General features: G+C 40.6%; 1 protein-coding gene across 1 annotated transcript; it reads right to left on the bottom strand.

The window, feature by feature from the left end:
- Positions 1-2106: 2106 nt before the first annotated feature.
- On the bottom strand, positions 2107-19316 carry GPR37 (G protein-coupled receptor 37). The gene is made up of 2 exons (XM_037039140.1): positions 17128-19316; positions 2107-3433 (listed from the first exon to the last, which is right to left on the bottom strand). Exons 1-2 carry the CDS (start codon positions 18163-18165, stop codon positions 2615-2617), a joined length of 1857 nt encoding a protein of 618 aa, XP_036895035.1. The 5' UTR covers positions 18166-19316; the 3' UTR covers positions 2107-2614.
- Between the last annotated feature and the right edge of the window lie 1599 nt (positions 19317-20915).

Here is a 20915-nt window from a genome sequence, read left to right as displayed (position 1 = left end):
CAGAAAGAGGGAAGGAACATTCATAAAACATGATTGTGAAATTATAGAACATTTTAATTTGTTTTTCCTTCTTCTTTCTTTATGAGAAAGGTTAGCCATAATCAGATATACTGGAATACATGCCTAGAAAAAGGACATAGGAAGCCAAACCAACAGAAAGTAACTGAAGAACATTTGAAAATGCAAGATGCATTCAAAATATCAGAAAGAAACTTAACATGTTAACTTGGAGAATGCTTGAAGACGGGAAAGAAGTCCATCTATTTTTAAAATGGGGAGAAAAGGTTAGAGGAAAAGATGCTCTTGCACTGAAGTATCTTAGATGTTTCTCAGAGGAACCAAGCTCCCTGCTAAACATTTTTCAGTTCAGCGTGAATGTAGGAGAGAGGAAGTTGCTATACTTGATACCAATGAACACACAGTAAGAGGGTATGGGGCAGAGGAAAGGCAGGGCCTCTCATGTGAGTGCAAATTTATATGCCATACACACAAAGCCATACCTTTTTATAATATGGTCTCAATGCATATTTTCATCATAGCACGCACAGTATAGAAACTAAATCGGACTATTCATTTATTCTGCAACCACACCTCATGATTCCTTCCTCTTTCCTTTGATTACCTGTCTCCTCCTGAAGTGTGCATTTCTCATACTCTCTTTCATCAACTCCGTCTGAAGGCCTATCCGTCTGGTTACCTCCTAAAGCCTTTCATGATGCCCAACACCCTGACGTGCTCAGAACTCTCTTAGAACTTCACACCTTCCTAACAAGTCCCACTTTGTAGCATAGTTGTTGTTTATTTGTCTTATTCCTCCCACCCCTGCCTGGTTTTGTAAAGTCAGACCCTAAGCTCCATACTTTATACTTTTATCTACTATATATATACTTTCATCCACTGCGGTAATAGCATAGAACTTTTTCTATGCCATGTGCTCCATCAATGTTTCTTTATTTATAGAATTGACTAAATATTATGAGACACACTGGGGAATCACAATTGTTAGTCTTCTTAGCAGCCAAAACTTAGCTTAGGTGTCCTTCATAAGTTTTCCAAAACATTACAGCCATCTGTAGGAAGACAATGATGCCTTGTTCTTATTTTCTTTCAAATCCCTTAGAATACAGACAGAAAGGGAAGACATCCCTTTGAACAGTACTGACTGAGAAAATGGAGATATTCTGGGCAGTCTCATAATCTGGGATTCATGTGGGTTAAGTATTTTTCTAACACTGAAGTGTAATGATTTAAATAACATCATGTTAGAATCTGGAAGAAAGATGGTGTTATCAGTTATGCCAAATGGTATCAAAATTGACAAGCAGAAAACACAGAGCGTGGATTCCAGCCAGGACATTATGTTTCCCTATATCCCTTTCCTGAAGACAGAGAATTACAATGTCTCTGGGTCACCAGGTCAATGTCTCTACCACCTGACTTAGACGTGTGTCCCACATGGCAGGCACCCTACGCAACTGCTCCAACTTCAGCTCCTTAAGGAGCTCGAATCATTCCAATGGAGGGAGTTTGTTTTTTTGCTGGAACTTTATGGAATATAAATTTGAAGGTAGCATCTGAATATTCAAATGTTCTAATGAAGATATATAAATAGTTTATTATTCCACTACTGCACTTTCATTCTACTTAAGGAAATTAAATCATAGCTTTAATCAAGGTCATCTTTTAAAAGGAGAAAAATTAGAATTCAAAGTGCTCCACACAAGATTCACAGTGCATCACAGGTTGGCATTCAGAGGGAATCAGGGGACAAGTGTGTTGTTTTTCAATCCTTAATTCTGCTCATTGTCCCTCAGAGGAAAACCTGTAGCTCTACATGCTAGTTCAGAGGCAAATTTAAAAAGATGAGATAGTTTCTTCCTACTCTGCTGTCTATTTACTCATATTTTATAAATATTTGGAAGTAATTTTACATCTATATCTGAATATTAAAAATACAATCTGTTTAGCACACAGTATAGTTTTCTAAGTCATGCATATGAAATAATACTAAGAAAACTTTGTAACACAGTGATTATCTGCCTTAAAGAAAAATAAAATTATAAAATAATAAGGCCAATTTTAAATTGTGCATAGAACCAGTAATTGTGTATTTAAGGCAATTAAACAATTTATTGAAAATTGGTTAAAAGTAGATTGACAATGACATTAAAGAATAAAGTGTAATTTATTTGGTGCTACTTTGTGAAATTTTTTATCTACAAATCATCTCATTATACTATATACAATATACTTTCAATCACAACTCAAACATAAAATAACCTACCAAATCACATGGCTATAATCAATATACAGTCATTATATTCTGAAAAGAAAGAAAATTAGCAATTAATTAAGGTGCAGTAACTTTTCTCAAATAAAACATTAGCACCATACTAGATAAAATGATCTAAAACTACTGGCTTCCTCATACTTCTTAAATAACTAAATATAAACATTTTTCAAAGCACAGATATTAATTGGCAAAATCAGTTCTATAGTAGTTAATATTTCTCTTTCTTTTTCTGCATTTATTTCCCAGGAAGGAAAAGTATGAAGTAAAAACTTTCACAGGGTCTGAAAATCAAACAAAAAATCTAACCAAACCAAATGTCCTTCAGCAATGAGTTCCAACAGAGGCAAAAGTGGACATTTCACGGCGTATGGTGCTAAACGGCGAGAGCTCCAGCTCTGTGGTATATTCATTGTCATTGTCATCGCTGGTCACTGTGGACGACTTCTGAATGCACTCATCGCAGCAACAGCAGCAGCACTCCATGAAGGCCCGACTGAAGGGTTTGCACAGGCAGAACAGAAGGACTGGCGTGACACAGGACTTAAAGAACAACAGGAACTGGCTGATGATATTGAGAAGGTCCACTGTCTGCTGGGAAACCCCTGTAGCCATGTAGGCAGTAACAATGTTGCAGATATTTTCAGGAATAATGCAAAAGCCATATAAAATGGTCAAAGCCACCACTGTGCAGTTCATCTGGCTTTCTAGCTGAATCTGCCGCTTATTCCCTCGGCTACAAGTTTTCTCTGCTTTGCGGATTTTCCTTGCAGTCACTAAGGAGCAGGTGATGGTGAAAAGTGTGGGCAAACAGAAATAACAGCCAAAATACCACCAGAGCCTCGCACTATCATAGGTGAGGGCTAAAACGTAGATGGTGTCCGGCAAATCCGGAGAGATCTTTATAACGCAGCGCTCCGCAGGAGCACGGCCGCCAAAGCCCAAATCCTCCTTGCTCAGCTGGCGAAGAACAACTTCTGGAAGAGCCAACAGTAGAGCGCCAACCCATATGACAGCAAGTTTGGCAGTTGTGGAAGAACAGTTTTCGATCATCTCATAGTACATTTGTACATTGGTGGCAGCCCGGAAGCGGTCTATACACAGAGCACATAAGGTGAAGGTCGTGACTCCAAGAGAAGCAACCTGTGGGAGGGACACAGAATATGAATAATCTCACCTGTGGGTGGTAGCTGAAAAAAATCAAACATTAGAGCAATAAATACAGATCGGTGAGTGAGTGAGAGAGAGAGGGGAGGGAGGAAGAGGTAATTTCCTGGAATAACAAGGCATGGTAATTTGAGAACTGAAAGGATCTATAAAGATCATTTAGCCCAATACCACTTTATTATAGAGAAAAACACAGAGACCCCAAGAATTTCAGTCACCATGAAAATGCCTGCCAGTGGACGATCTAGATAAAGAGTAAGGACAATGGAGTGTATCCCATTTTCACTAGTGAAAGGATGACCATGTTTTCCAGTGTGAGAGTCAACAGCACACCTAACACAGAGCAAACATCCAAGGGCTTACTGTTTCCAACAAACTGGATGACTAGAAATCTCATCCAACTTTTCCTAAATGAGAATAAAAATGTTTTAATATTATCTTTCACACAACTATGAAAAACAAAAAAGGAAAATTCTCCAGAGGTCAAAATCAAGGAGAGTACAAATTCCAAACAGGTCAGTGACACCCCCACCCCATGGGGCATGGTTGCCTTAGGGGCATCTGCCAATCCTGATGAGATTTCCAAGTCAGTTTTAGTTAGAAGGAGGAGGGGACACAGGTACACAGAGGTAGGAAACAAGTCTGCAGTCACCATGAGTGGGGCTTAGGTCAAAGATCCCTTATTAATTTGGAAAGCCCCACATGTGACATCTTTATGGGCATAAGGAGAAAAGAATTGATCAAGCGAGATAGTGGAAAAACTTGTCTGGATTTTAGCCTTTGAATCTGGGTGATCTGGGGAATTGAGAGCGAAGGGAAGATTCTAACCAGGGGCCTGAACTAGAGCCAGAAATCATACCATCTATGTGGTTCAGAGAAACCCAAAATGTAACTTAAAATTGCCCCAGGCACCACACAAGTGAACATAAAACCTCTCTGGAAGAAGGCATTTTAAAACTAGACCTCGAAGAAATTGCGCACGTGAAATTCGAAGGATATGGATTCAAAATTAAAAATCACAATGAAAGGAATAATCCACCACTATGAGATCGTACATCAGAAGAAACAAGTTACAGAATCAGATATAAATACAGTTACCATGAAATAAATATGATCATGAAATTTAAAGAAATATGTGATGAGGGAATATCAAAGAAAACAGACTATTAAAAAAAACATAAAAATATGTCCCCAAAGGAGCCAAATAGAATGTCTAAATACTGAGAGCACTGAATTCAAAGAGAAATTACTCTTACACACATATGGTCCAGACATCTCAATAAATCAAATAGGAACTTACAAACCCAAAAGATGTATACATATTTTTTCACACAGAGGTTTTTCCAGGAATATGAATGCATGCACCTAATGTAAACATACTATCATTCAATAATTTATGCATAAAGTATTGCACATCGTGCATACACTTTAATAGGCTACATAGGCATGCATTCAACATAGGCACATGTGTACTGATAATGACTCTATGCACAGTACTCTGCTAGATACTGGAAGTAGAGAAAAGAATAAAAGGCAGTTTTTTAGCTCGGAAGTGGGAAGACGGTTCTTAGTGATCATCTGGGAACCTCACATTTGCTCAACTAATTTGGGGGAAATGGGAGTGATTTAATGTTTAATAAATGTGATCATTATGTGTGTGTGTGTGTATATATATATATATATATATATATATATATGCAAGGACAATGAATAGAAGGTAAAAGATTCATAAGAATTAAGAAAAAACAAGAGACTAAAATAAAACTCCCTTTGTGGACAGGGTGCTTTGGGCTGCAGCCCAGGCACCTGAGTGTAGGTACTCACTTTTCCCTCTGCTAGTGCAAATGTTTAAGCACAGGTATAGGTTATGCTTTGGCAAAGTGACAAGAAGAGAATGTTGAAAAACGGGGAAACCATTTTTGGTTTAACAAGTTTAGCACTCAAAACATGAGTTGTTTATGTACTACATTCAAGCCGTCACTCTACCCAGAACAACGGCAACTTGCCTTGCGGATTTGTTTTTTGAGAGAAAATAAGTTTATTTTTAAAGCAAATTATCTGACTTAAATCCTTCAGATAATTATTTCAACCCAGTCTCAGCTACAGGCAAGTTCTAATGGTAGTAACTGTTATAAGAAAGTTCCATTTAAATCCTTATTTTTTAAAATTTTGTCACTCCAGTTAAGTGTAGAAAAATGTTCTGCCTTCCTGTGTGATCATCTGTTTTGCTGCATTTTGATGAAAAGCTTGCAGCTTTTTGTAAATGGTTATCCCTATTTTCTTTGAATCAAAAGAATTTTTAACCTGTAAAGTTCTAATTTTTCTCCCAGAATTCACTATTTCACATCTCCCATAATTTTTTGCAAAATTTCTGATAACTGCCCAATGTTATCCAAATTAAGAAAAGAGAAGATCTACAGGATTATGTAGAGCATGTATTGTCAAGCATGTATACTAATGTATCAAATTTTCCCTGACTCAGACTCAAAGAATAATTCAGTAGTTCCATCCCGAACACGTTCTGTATCTGCCCATGCAGCTGCTTGTTCAGCAGGAAATCTTCATGGGACTTCCTCAGCTTTCTTGGAAGGGTTGTTTCTTGTTCCAGAGGGAGAGAAAGCATCCATGACTTCCACATAACCTGTATCTGTGACGACCAGGTGGCGTAAGTCCTTGCTCCAGGAGGGAGCCTGACTTCCAATCTCATACAGAACGCTGGGCCGGAGAGAAGTCCTGGGCTCTCCCCCAGCACCAGTACCCGGCAAGCCTTGTGGATTCTGAGAGTTCCAACATCAAATAGTCTTTCCTCTTCTTAGACAATACACACTAGTCAGTGTCTACTACTTTTAATATGGAAAATAAGGACATGGTATCCATGCCCTGACTACTCTACTATTATTGGAGACAGTCTGAAAATGAGATACAATGGAGGAGTGTAACTGTATGAAAAAATGGGACTAATGGAGATCTAGGTCTGTGCAGAACGAGGGGTCATGACTGAGTTTGTAACCACAACTTCCACTGAGCAATACCTTCAGGAAGTTTTAAATAAACACTGGTATAAGAAATATCAATTTCCTATGACTTCTATATTAAGTCTTCTATTAAGAAAATAGTCGTATTTACATTCATGTTTTGAAAATTAACCTTCAAATTAACAAGTTGCTCACCTTGATGGAAATTTATTTTGCACTTACGCTGAAAACTCAGAATAATTCCTAAAATTGTCCCAAGATCAGATTATACTGTTTAATGTCAGCAATTGCCACATTTTGAATGGAAATCTGAGAAGGACTTGGCATTTTCTGAAAGTCTTATATCAAACAGTATTATGTGAAAATAGCACTATTGTTTTCAAGATTTTTGAAACTTTACATTTAAATTTGAGTTTTTGAAATATTTTGATTAATTTTTCTATAAGAATGTAAAACAAAACAAAAAATTCTCAAATTATCAAATATACACACATCCCCAGTGAGGCTTTCTGCACAGTCTTCGCTAAGGCAAGTCTTTGTGTATGTTTCCCTGTCACTATGTCTCCTGAGTCAGCCCACAAACACAGAGCTACAAGGTTTATGCTGCACACTCTTTCTAAATTATGAATAATATTTCTATTAAAAGGATAGCTTGGTGATATAAAAATGCTAATGGCTCTAAGGAGAGGCAATCTCTTAGAGGTTCAAAACATCAATTTTCTTGGCAGTTTTCTGTCATTACTTAAAACGAACACACCAGGGGTAGCATCTTCTCCCCAATTAGTCTCCCTGATTTAAAATTTAAAATCTACAGATTTAAAATCTGGACCAATGATCACAAGAGCTAGCTAGTATTTGCATACCTAACCACACGTCACTTGCAAAACATCTCTTGAGAAGTAATAGTAAATGCATGTGGGTGGGGTGGACATGTATTAAGATGGGTGTGTGAGATTGCCAGTCCTTCCATGTGATACACTGTGCTGCACATTCACTCTTAATTAGAAGATATTCACTGCTCCAAAAAGCAGAACAGGGTTTCCTAGGTTCTGTATGTTTCATCTCACATGATAACAAAAGCTGGGACAAATTTTAAGCCATCGGGATTTACATGTGCTCCGACTTTTTTGCTCAGCAACTCTTCTGCACTGTATTTTATTTGAAGGTGCTCAGTTCTTCAGCCAAATCCCTAAAAGCTTTAGTCCTCAGTCAGAACCTCAGACACATCTGATCCATAGTTCTCTTGATGATTCATGGATTGAAGGAACCTTCCCAATTTTCATAGGCTAATTTCAGGAAGCTCCTGCATACAGCTTCCTGTTTTCAAGTTGTACTTCTCTCTGATACTATTCTCTGCCATCCACATCCAGCTGAAAGAGGGCGAACTGTCCAGGAAGGGAGCTACAGGAGAGTTTCAAAGGAGCCTCTAAAAAAATGAAAAAATTAAACGCTACCCCAAATGCAAGGAGAGCTTACAACTCAGTTGCCACAGCAACCGCAGCCCAGTGCCAGTCTCAGGCATCTTATTCACTGCTGCTGTTACTGCCTGCACTGTCCTTACTTCAGACAGTTTTCCAAATTCTCTTCTGCATTCCATTTCCAAATGTGAAAGAACCAGAAGGTGCAAATTCCTTGTGCAGTGCTTTCCCAAATCATTTACAGAAAGCTTTAAACATCTGTAAAGAATTAACTGCATACCTCAGAAATTAATTGATAAAAATCATCTGGATAATGGATGATGTGCTAATTTCTACTTACTCTGATATGAAATACATCCATGTAATTAAAATTGCTAAATGTTGGGGTAACATGAAAAGATTTCTGTCACAATTTTTAAATATACTTGTTTACATACAGCTCATTAGAAATTCTACCAAGATGAATGGTGCAATTATATGCAATTATAAAACTGTATCATGAATGCTGGATCTTCTACACTTAATGACCATAGCTCATTGCTAAAATTCAATATCACTATAAAATATGCTCTTGGGAGTAAAGCTGTTAAGCATTAGCTTAGATGTTAGTTCTTTGAAGCAACATCCTGAGAGATGAAATGAGTAAGATGCAATCTCTTATTAATTAAACTGCAATGGGAGGAATAATTAACATCCACAAAAGCAGACTGTAAACACTTTTAACAGACAAGGCTATTCATTTTGAGACTCAACATCAGAGGAGAGCTGGAAGTAGAAATATTTAACTATTGGGGACATAAAGATACAGAGCATTTTGAGGGGACTGGCATCAAACTACAAAATCAAAAGAATCAAAAGAAATGACTCTTAAATCATTCTTGCAAACAGCAGTGTTCTGCTCTTTGTTTCCCAGAGTCACAGTAGTAAAGCTCCTTCCACCCTGCCCAGTCAGCACCTGAGCAGGGAGGCTTCTGGCAGCTGCAGCCCCTACAGCACTGCTTCAAAACCCTGACGGGCACAGGAAAAAGTCTGTACCTGAGCCCTCAGGTGGGATAGCAGCAACTCCAGCGCCAAGCATCCTCCCCACTGGTGAAGTCTCTGACGCAAGACAAACTTCACGTCCTGTGAAAACCAGGGCCACCATATTCACTTTGCAGTACATTAAATCCCTGTCCGTTCCAAAAAACACGAAGAAAGAGCATATGGACACTTTGTGAAAAAGAGTCACCTGTGAAGATCCTGTGTCAGGTGTTGTTCTGTTTCTCAGACAGAAGCTTACTGCAGACAGGAAAGCGACATGAAGGAGAGGAAGCCAGGAAAGAGAGGACACAGAGCACGGAAGGTCCCACTCTCAACTAAGTAAAGAGGATCTTTTACTAAACCTTCTCATAGAAATCAATAATAACCCAGATGGAGGGGAAAAGACCAATATATGTCCACGCAAAACATACAAAATTAAATCTACATGTTTTAACCACAGCAAAGTGATGGGAATATACTGATTTTTATAAAACAGGAAAATTTCTAACCAAAGTCATGATAACTGTACTCTAGGCTAACGTGTTTTATCTCAAAAAGATGTTTAAGTGCATTTATTTCTGTCCCATCCTTTGTTTACAAGTAACCAAACAAGGGCATTATTGTTAAGAAAACCCATTCATTTGGGCCATGAATGATTATCTATTATGAGTCTGTGGTTACAGGCCTAACAATTGAGAAAATAGCAGGAGAAGCACCGGGTAGAGTTTTCCTTTGAAAACTCTAAATGGCTTGAGCTTGTCTGCCTTTGGCTTCCTCCTGCATTTTCCACAATCCTATTCCTTTCAGCACTTCAGGGCAACTTCCTCTGGAAAAGACACTTCTTTGAGCACTCTTGGGGACGCCATGTTTATCAGAGCCACTGTTTATCAGACAGATATGAACCAGATGGCCTGTATCAAAGACTTCATTTCAGAATGCATGCAAATCATGATGCTACAGCGGTGACCCACTTCCATCAGTGTTTCCAAACCAGAACAGAGTGAGTGGGAGAGGTGCGCCGCACCCCGCAGGCACGCACACATCTCCCAACAGACAGAGCTCTTCCCGGCCACTCTTCCACGGGCAGAGAGAAGCTTCTCACCTCTAGCAGTATCACTGAGATTTAATCTCCTACACCCACATGTCATAAATGTCCATTTATTTTAATTGTGCCCAACCTATTTCATCTATACATGATTCCCAATGTCGTGGGGGGAAATATTTTGAAGGTATTAACTCTCATTACGCCTCATTCTCCACCCTCCTCTCTCTTGCATAAGCTTGATAACATGCTCATAATTATTATAAAAACAACTGAGACTATTTAAAAGCCAATATACCATCCCCAAATTTGTCTTGACTATAAATCTTTCTTTACCTTTATAGTCTCACCTTGACATAAGGTTTTTCACCAGTTGTGACTTCTGACTTTTGTAACACAGTGTATTTCTTGCATAGTAGAAAAACAATCATTAACATCATTTGTCCTAAGATGGAAAAGCTGTCTATTGGAATCAACAGATTTTTAAGAAAGTTATGTGTTGCATAATCATTGTCAATAATTAGAAATTCATTTCAAAACACAGTATTTCTCCCAAACCACAGTACAGTTTTCAAGGCTTGATATCATTATGATGTTTCTAATCAACCTTCAAGTTACTTAGACTTCCTGTTTCTTTTTTTTTTTTTTACCTCGGGATTCTAGTGAATTTCTAAAGCATAGTATCAAATGGTTACCTCTTTTCCCTGTGTCTAAGGACACTGATTTGCATGATGGCCAACCTACATGAAAACAAAGTTGGAGTTGGCCTCTTCCATGTGCACTTGGGTAATTATGATTTGAATGACACTGAGAAACCACATTTTAAGACAAAATTTCTCTGTAAATTTCCTTGGTGGTCTGTAAAGGAAGTAACACTCTTTCTCATTTAGTCCTCTGGCAAAAAGTAAATATCTCTAAATCTCACATCTTGCTGTGAATTAGTTAACAGGATGTTTTTCCTGCACAGGAAAGGTTTGACCCAAGGAGAAGACAGTAAAGCTAGAAGGAAAGGCAGAAGGTAGAGAATGATGAGGAGGGGTGTAAAAATGGCGGCCCTAAGTACAGTCATAGATGTAATGAAAATGACTCATTCCAGAGAGCAGTCAAATAATGGCCTTGGCCTCGTTAATGCTACGACCACTCAAATGTGCTGACAAAGGACACTGGAAACTATCATAAATTCACAAACAAAATATTCTGTTTCAGAAATAAGTCTGGCACTGTGATTACATCCTGTGTTTTATGGAAAGTATCTATACCCACTTTGCCAATGGAAAGACCCCATATTTGAGGTTGCCGCAATCCTTTTTCTCCACTCCACCTTGAAATGTTGGATGACATAATCTCTTCTGGCACTAAGAATATCATTCTAATTAGGATACTTAAGAGTTAGTCTTGGCAACAATGTTGAGTTAATTATGGTATGTTGTTGGCAGGTCCATTCTTGGGAAAATGACAGGAGGGACCCTGGGGATGGGAGTAGAAGTGCAGTGCCAGGGACAAACCTCACCACATAGAAGCCCATCCATCCACCTCCCCACAGTCCACACCCCAGACACAGGTCCCCATGCATCCAGTTTGACACTGTGGAGTCTGGCTACAGCACACAGGAAGGGCTATTAAAGGGGAAACATTCTATCAAGGTCCAAGCTTCGTAAGAGCAAAGGACAAGGTAGACCCACACCTACTCAGCCTTGGGTAGACATATATGTTCAGGTCTATTTTGTTTCTGCAGATATATTTGGTTACTTCTCACTGTTCAAGGATGCTTTGTTGACACAACCAGATACTTAGGCAGCTCTCAGGAACTCAGGGTAAGTCCTCACTCTTTGTGCTTAAAAAAATATTAGGATCTTTGGAAAAGCATTCCTTGTGCTTCCCTTCACCCTACTCAGTAGTAGGGTCTACAGTACCTCTCTTGTTAGCCTTTCTTCCTAGGTTCTCTAAGGTCAAATTGTACAATAGGTATGTCCATTGAGATTTTCAGAAGGAAGGGACTCAATTTAATGTACTGTTATTACAATGCTACATCAGCCAGTCATTTAAGTAAAAATTTAAAACCTGATTTAATTAATGCCATTATGATTATTAATAAGGACTAATAATTCCAAAGCAGAGATGGTTATCTCAGGCATTATATTCTAAATAATAATTACATAGTTAAGAATAGTTAGAATAATTCTGTCTTCTAAATGAAATGTCTAGGACTGTCCTATCTATCCAATTATTTTGCCAATTATTCTTATGAATCTCCTGTCTCAGGAAAGATTGGGAAACCAAGAATGGAAGAATTAAGATTTTCATAGACGTAACTTTTCACCACAGACCTAGGCTGCATGGCATTTATGAAAACAAACTGTAAAAATATCATTCAAAAAGAACAAGGGAGCACAGTTTTTTTACTTTAACTGTTCTATCTTTGGTCATAACCAAGTGTAGTTGTGCGATGACCCATTCCAGGGCCATTTCTGAACTTTCATCAAGTTTAAATCTTTTTTAAACCTTCTTTAAATCCTCATTGTAGTATCCATCACATGCTGAAACATTACTTTACTTTCTTATAAACATTAGTATCAGTAACTCATCTATGTGTTCATCTTGAACATTTTTTCAGCTCTTCCCCTCCCCCTTCCACTCTTTAACATAGTGTTTATCATAGAAAAAAAGCCCAATAAATGTTTGATGACTGGATGTATAGGGAATAAGTGAATGAATAATGACATATATGGAGAAGGATGATAGGAAATGAATTATTCAAACTGTTCTTTAATCAGTTGTTGGGTGCAGCTATTTTATATGTAATCCCTAAAAGCTGAACGCCAACTAATATTTCTAGAAGAGAAGAAAAATCATGTTCCTGTTTATAACTCATTGCCAAGCTTTAGAAAGGATGGCATTCTTAATATAATCCATAGTTAAGAAAATTATTCGAACTTCACATTTGAATGTCATAAAGCTTTTATTTCTTGTGTGGAACCCAAAGTCAGTAAACTTCACCACACGCTGTCCATTACGAAGTTCTAAAGAAGAGCACACTCTGGAGCTTCTTTCCCTTTCTGCAGGAGTTATCAGCTAAGTATTTTCATTTGTATGGGAATGCAGAAATGAGTACAAAGGGATTCATGGGAAGTCATAAAATATTTGCTAAGTACTATTCTCACACACTGAGTCTGTTTTCCCTGAGAATATTATTAGTAACTTTCAAATGGCTCATAAAACTGTATGTTTCCACTTAAAAGTCCATTAGAACACCTAATGGCTACTCCACCACTCAGGCAGATGTACCATCTGCTGTGATAGATGTGCTATCACTTGAATGTAGAGATGATGCTAGGGACATCTGTGTGGAGTCCCAGACCGGTGTGGTACTATCAACTGCAGCTTCCCAAACCATCCTTACCTGTCAATGCCAACTACAATCTAAGGCAATGCAAGGGCCATTTGTTTCATTCTGTTTAAAACCAGTATTTCTAAAGCCATTGGAAAATCTGGCTCTTTTCATCACAAGAGATTCCAGACGTTTCACAAATCTTCCCTAGTCCTGAGGCCCTGGTGAGATGCATTCTCTTTATTCATTTTCCACCTTCATTTATGAATCTTGTATCCCAGTAAAATAAAATTTAAAAAAATACAGTAGGAACTGGGATTATCTTAGAACTATCTGATGCCTTCTGCCCTTACCACACACCACGAAGGTGTGCGTTCTTTAAACTAAGAAAGAGTCTATATAGTTCAAAGCCTCCAATTAAGATCCAAACATAAATATTTAGCTGTGGATCTGGATGAGATGATACATTGACTCTGGTTGGCTTCCACCAAGTAATGAGCAAAGAGCCCTTTCAGTTGCCACATTCATTGCCTGAATTATTTGGCTTTAACCTTTTGTAGATCCTTAAGGGAATGGTGTGATAGGGAACTCCTCTGCCTTTCTCCTACTGTAATCCCCAGCCGGACCTCCCTTCCATCTCTCTCTCTCTCTACTCCCTGGCTCTCTGGTTCCCCCTCTCTCCCTCTATATTGTTTTGAGTATAGTTTTTCTCTGATGACTATCTCATAAACCAGTTTAAAATAGTGTATCTGTAAGGATGGCTACCATCCATCCATATTTCCTTCTCTCCTATTCTCCTTTTTTACCACTCTGTCTGCCTTTGGTCCTTATGGGACTTATCACTAGGCCACAAAGGCACCACAATCCTGGAATAAGTTATCAACTACAACAGTTCCTAGTATATTTCTGTTAAAATCAATATTAAATATGATTTTAAAAAATATCCCTTTCTGGTGATAAAGTCTGGAAGCAGGGTACTCTTGTCAGGCCTTATAACAACAAATTAAAATAAAGAGTTGAGTGCAAACTGCAAAGATCTGTAATTTCTGCTAAAGAAATGTCTTCTATTTTTCTATGCACACCCACCTCTCCCCAAAATTCCACTACCCCCTTAAGATTATGCTAATACATTGTAGAAAATAAAATAAACGTGGTAGAAAAGGAAAAGAAGGCAAAAAAGAAGATGGGAGAGAAAATGTATAAAGATCAGTAAAAATAAATTGTGGTTACTATGGAAAACAGTGTGGAGATTTCTAAAAAAAATTCAAAATAGAACTACCATATGATCTAGCAATTCCACTTCTGGGAAATTCTCTAAAGAACACAAAAGCACTAACTTGAAAAAGATGTGTGTCCCCTCATATTTACTGCGGCATTTATTGCAATAGCCAAGATACAGAAACAACCCAAGTATCTACTAACAGACGAATGAATAAAGAAGGTGTAGTACATATATGCTATGGAATATTATTCAGCCATGAAAAAAGAATAGAATCTTGCCATTTGCAACAACATGGATGGGTCTTGAGGGCATCATGCTAAGTGAAATATGTCAAACAGAATGACAAATACTGTATAATCTCATTTATACGTGGATTCTTAAAAAAATAAAAAAACAAGTTCATAAATATAGAGAACTGGTTGATGGTTACCAGAAGCAGAACAAGGGGGTGGGGTGAAAAAGACGGATGTAGGGAGTCAAAAGGTTCAAACTTCCAGTTACAAAACAAACAAGTCACAAATGCAATGCACAGCATGGTTAAAATAGGTAATAATGTATCACATATTTGAGAGCCACTAAGAAAGTTGATCTTAAAAGTTCTCATAAGAAAAAAAGGCGTAACTATGTAAGGTAAGAGTTATTAACTAAACTTATTGTGGTGGCCATTTCACAACGTATACAAATATCAAATCATTATGTTGTACACCTGAAACTAATATAATGTTATATGTCAGTTATGCCTCAACAAAAGTAAAAAATAAAAATTGTGAATAAATTTTTAAATAACTCAGAAATATTAAAAACACTGGAAAAAGCAAAACACATTACAAGACCAGAGAATTAAATTAGAAGATGAAATACAAATGAAAGTACAGTACACATTTTTAAAAATGGCTTAGAATTAGAAAAGGAAAATTAAAACCGTATATAATAAATACCATCACTCACAACTTTTTCTATTTTTTTCTGAGTTTGGATGGGATTCTTTTAAAGTTTTTTCAAGAATTTTGGTAAATTGTTTTCTTTCCTCAACTTCTTTTTTTCTTTGTTATTGTTTCTTCCCCCTAATGATAAAGGTTTCTACATGTCCAATACACTTAAGACAAGTCAATACATTCCTCTTGCATTGGGGTAACTCTCCTGATCACTTCACGGTTTACTTTTGTCTCTTCTTTAAATATGTCAATTTCTTCTGCATTATTCAAACAATCAAAGATATTTTAAATTGAAATTGACCTAGAAAAGGCATATGGTAGACACATATTCTCTAATACAAATTCAACCGCCTGCTCTGCAATTCAAAATTGAACAGCCTACCAAATAAATTAGGTATTTCAAAGCTACTTGGGGCTTGGCAACAAGAGAAATCCTCCATCCTGGTGAAGTAGCAACAGCTGATTTAGCAAGCATGGAATGATTCTGCATCTGATCCCTGCCAGGTTAACAGAGGGTCTTATTTACTGTCTCTTGCCTTGGTCTTTCTAAATAGGTACTGTTTTCTGTTTACTTATCCCCTAGCTTTAGGCCCTGCAACAACATTGAACATGGTGTCACCGGCCCTGGTGCCAGACAGGATCAGGAGCTCAGGAATATTTACAGTTTCCCTTCTTTTGCTTCCATAAATGAAACAGGCACTATGAATGGAGGTAATCAAGGGCCAGCTGGCTAAAAACACAACTGGCAACAAAGCCCTTGGGCTCCTTCCAAGAGCTGGTGTTTGAAGAGAGGCCATTTAAAGAGCAAATTCCAACTCCCATAATCACGGTGCAGGACACTAGCTTTAGGATAAAACAGTCAAATTTTACTCAGAAAGATTTTTGTTTCTTAAAGTTAGAATCTATTACTTGCCCCTAGTCAAGAAATTTTCTAGTCTCAGTGTTAATCCCCTAAAATAGCCAATCCCCTATACCTTCACGAATGGCAAACATATATACTTTGAGAACATTAAATACATTCTGTGTCTGGTTGGCCAAAGTGTCATTTTTGCTTGAGCTCATTCATACAAGAAAAATAATTTTGTTAAGAAATTGAGAAGGAAACTGAAAGAAACAAGAAATTACAGGAGAATTTAGATGGGACACAGGGCAGACAGCCAAAGACACAAACTAATTTAGGAGGTTATTAATATATCACGAGGCCAACTGACAAAGAAAGGCATATTCCTTTATTAAATAAAATATTACTCCTATTTTGATATTTTTTTAAATATGCAATAATCTTTTCGGGAGAAAAATCATGTTGGAGCCTAGAAATCTAGTAGAGAAACGACCATTTTTTTTTCTTGTTGGTTCTGATAATGACAACTGTGGACTGGCCATTTATTAAGTCTAGAATCTCTTCTAGGTGCCAACTCAGAAATATATGTGATACCATATTCAGAGAGATAAATTTTAAATCTAAATAATTCTACACATGAGATCATAAGTATTGCACAATCTGGGAGCAGATGAGTTTGAAGGTGAGCGAACAAAGTTACCCCTCTCAGACAGATAGAAAGATAGACAGATAGATGTGTAAATAACTGGCACGAGAAATAAAGGAGGGAAAAAGTGAAAGGATTTAAAGGGGTTCAGCAGCCAGGTGGGTGCGTGGAGCAGCAGCTCCGATGCTGTAAATCCTGGAAATGGGTAAGGCCAGTAGCTTGAGACCACCTGGAAGGCATTACCTCGATGTAGGGCACAATCTTGCAGGAGAAGTCCTCCAGCAGCCACTTCTTCGTCAGCTCGTGAAAGATGACGAGTGGAAGGCAAAAGAAGATGATGAGGAAGTCCCAGAAGGCCAAGTTGGCCAAGAGGGAGTTGGAGATGCTCCGCATGTAGTAGTTATGACACACTATGCACATCACCGCCAGGTTGCCAATGATGCCAGTTCCAAAGATCACCACCGACAAACACATGACCGCATAGGCTCCGTACGACTCCTGGGTCAGCGGGTAGAAGGGGTTCTTCAGTCGCAAACGCCGGTTCGTGCTGTTTCCCCGGCGGGGGTCCCCGCGTTCGTGGACCTCTTCACCCGAGGACCCATTGTGGGCCAGCGCCCTTCCGGGGGGTGCAATCATCCGCCCTTCGTGCCCCGATGGTCCACTGACCGTCTTGGGTCCCAGGGGGTCATGACGGGAACCGTGGTGGTTCCCGGTTCTCCTTGGCCGGTAATAAAGGTCGCTGGCACCGGGTTCCGCCTTCACACTCGGCTCCTGGCTGCGCCCGGAAATGCCAGCGCCTCTCGGACCCTTCTCCTTTTCCTCTGAGGTCTGAAGGAAGAGTTGGAGAGCCATGGGGTTCCCTCTCCCCAAAGTTCCAGGGGGCTCCGGATCCCGAGCAACTTTCCACCTCCAGGCGCCAGGCGGCCGGGCTGGAGGTCCCGAGGGCTCGGCTGCCGACGCCTCCGCCCATCTGCCAGCACCTGGGTCACCACCCTGGGCCGCGGGTAGGTCCCACGAGGACGCCACACGGACCGCTGCTTCCCGCTCCCTCTCCCCGGGCTCACGCGTTAGCAGAAGGTCTTCTCCTGCAGAATTAACCGGTCCCCAGGCGTCCCTGCTGCGAAGCCGGTTGGGTGCAGATGAACAGCTTTCCCCCAGACAAGTTTTGTTCCCGGGCGCAGGGGCGGACCCGAGGGCGGCGGAGACAGAAACCTCGAGCAAGAGCAGCAGCAGCGGCAGCAGCCGCGAGGTGCGGGCGAAAGGCGCGCCCGGGGCCCGCATGGCTCCGTGACGGCGCACCCGGCAGCCGCGGCTCCTGTTTAGGACCGACACCTGCTGCCCAAGTTACTGCTGAGAGTTAGACACATGTCACTCACCCCCGCCCCGGCAGCGGGGGACGGGAGATTGCGGGGAGGTTGGGGGATGGGTCCTGGGGTCACAACCCTCCCGCTCTACCATCCACTGGCGTCCTGTGCATTTCCCAGCCCAACCCAACGCGAGCGCTGCGTATCCCCAAGGTTCGGAAAGAGACTCTTCGCTCGCGGTGGCTGACCTTGAAAAGTTGCAAGCAACACCTGACTGTTGATTAAATGTTGCAACTGGGAGAAGCCCGGACGAAGCCCCACGCTCCTCCCAGCCTTTGGGTGATTGCCTTCTTGGTAACGGTTGCCCTGCCTATTTACATCCTTCCGATACCGCTTTATCCAGTAGCGAGCCGAGGTGAACTAAGGGGAAAGAAGTTCCCCTCCTGATGACTGAGGAGCTGCAAGCCCGTTCCCGGTTCGCTGGAAACAGGTTGCAAAACAGCCAGATGCAGCGCAGATGCGCCCTGGAAACTCCTGCCCCCGCTAAACCCAGCGACTTGTGAGGCTACTGCTGCCCAGGAGAAGCGGGGTTCGAAACCCGCAGCTACCGTCAAAGTTGCTTCTCCTGCTCGAAGTTGACATGGGGCGGCGCGAGTCCCAGCCGCGCAGAAATCGGTGGCGGGGGTGGGGAGGGCGGGCACCGCCCCTCCGTGGACGGAGCGGGCGGCCGCAGGAGCTGGTTGTGGCCACGGCGAGCGCAGCCCGGGCGGAGAGCGTGGTGCCTGGAACCGCCGCGGGCGAGGCGGTGCATGGCCGGGAAGGGGGAGGCGGCCCGGCCTCTCCCCGCCGCTGCAGCCGCTGCGCGCGCCGGCGACAGGGAGCGCTCAGCTCCCTGCCTTCTCCTCTCCTCTTCCTCCGCCGACAGATGCTGGGTTTGGGGGCGATTGGATCCCCTTGTGGTTTACGACTCAGTAATCCCACACACGGCTCATTCAAGGCCTTTGTAGCGGCTTTCACTGCAGGAGCTGGAAGCAGAAAGGAAAAAAGGGCGGAGGCGCGGATCCTGCGCTGCTCTGGGCTAGGGATGGGCGGGACACCTTAATTCCCTAGATGTCGGAACCCGCCCGACCGGTCCCGGAGTTGAAAAAGGAGAGACCGGGTGGCTCGCTCCCCGTCCGCTGCGGCCAGTGCGCATGCTCAGGCTTGGGGCCCCAGCGGTGGCGAAGTGAGGCGGTCACCCCCCTAGGTGTTCAGGAGGGGAAGGAAGCTCGGAGGTTTCAGTCTCAGAGAGTGAGCAGTTGGAGACTGGGAGGCAGAGAGAGGATGCTCAGTGTCCACCAACGCTGAGCTAGGGAGCGCCCTGCCAGGGATTCCTTAGAACCCTTCAGAGCACAATGAAAGTAGCTTTGTTTGATGAAGCAGTGGGCAATGATAGATAGGGGAAATTAACTAGAACAAAATTCTCAGCATGGCTGACCATGACTTTCCAGGCTTTATGATAAACCCCGCACTCCTGCTGTGAGGGTGTAGTTTTTGAAGTAGACAAATATCATACAAGTTGATTAAGAGAGAGAATGTGATAATGAAAGAAATAAACACATTTTGAAATGGGGGGGAGCAACACCTAGAGAGAGGGGATAAAATACAATAAAAATATGTGTTCATAGAATAATGGCCCTCCAAAAGATGTCCATATCCTACCTCCTAACACCCGTGAAAATGGCAAAAGGGCCTTCGCAGATGTGGTTAAAGATTTTGAGGTGGGAGAGTATCATGCGTGCTCCCTGTGGGTCCTTCAAGTCACAGGGAAAGGCGGGAGGGAGGGTTAAACTCAAGTAGAGCTATGAGCCAAGTAATGACGGCAATCTACAGACATCGGAAGAGGCCCTGCTTGCTCATGTTAGACTTCTGACCTTCAGAACTGTAAGGTAGTAAGTTTGTGTTGTTTTAATCCACTAAGTCTGTGGTAATTTGTTGCAGCAATGATAGTAAACTAATATACCAATTAATTTGAAAATGTAGACAAGAACAATTTTATAGAAAAACACAAACTACCAAAAATAGCTCAAGGAGGAATTTTTTAGAAACCTAAGAACTATTACATTAAAGAAATCAAATCATTCATCATGATCCCCCCCACAAGAAAGCACTAGGCCATAACAAGTCCAAAGGAATAAATACACCTAATCGAAATGTTTTATAGTTTCCCAATTCATTTTATGAAGTCCAAATAACCTTAATCAAAATCAGGTAATGACAGAAACAGAAAAATATAGGTTTATTCATGTATACCTTGTTATTCATTTATATACACTAATTAATTATATCACACATACTAATTTGGTATACAAATTAGTGTGTGCCATTTGTAGATGAGCTAGACCTACGTACAAACCCTAAAGAGAACTAAGCTTGTACAGTTGCCAGGTGTTCCTCACCAGACAGCGAGACTAAGAGTGTTGGTGTAGGGATCGCCAAACAGCATAGTGTTGGTGTAGGGGTGGCCGAAAAAGACCAATGAAATAGGAAAGAAAATGGGCATTGTGCATAAACTCACATGGGAATTTAATATAATAAGGAATATGCCCTTACAAATGGTAAGAATGGTTGGACTAGAGTAAAAAGAATATAAAAATAGTACTGAAAAAATGGCACTGAAAAAGTTGACAATCCATATCAGGGAAAATAAAATTATATTTCTTTCTTCATACTTTGTACTTTAAAAAA

The sequence above is a fragment of the Sturnira hondurensis genome, unplaced genomic scaffold (assembly GCF_014824575.4).
Source record: "Sturnira hondurensis isolate 20B ecotype Veracruz unplaced genomic scaffold, ASM1482457v3 Scaffold0025251, whole genome shotgun sequence".
Lineage (NCBI taxonomy): Eukaryota > Metazoa > Chordata > Mammalia > Chiroptera > Phyllostomidae > Sturnira > Sturnira hondurensis.
The sequence above is the reverse complement of the archived record's forward strand: the minus strand, read 5'-3'. Positions and strand labels throughout refer to the sequence as shown.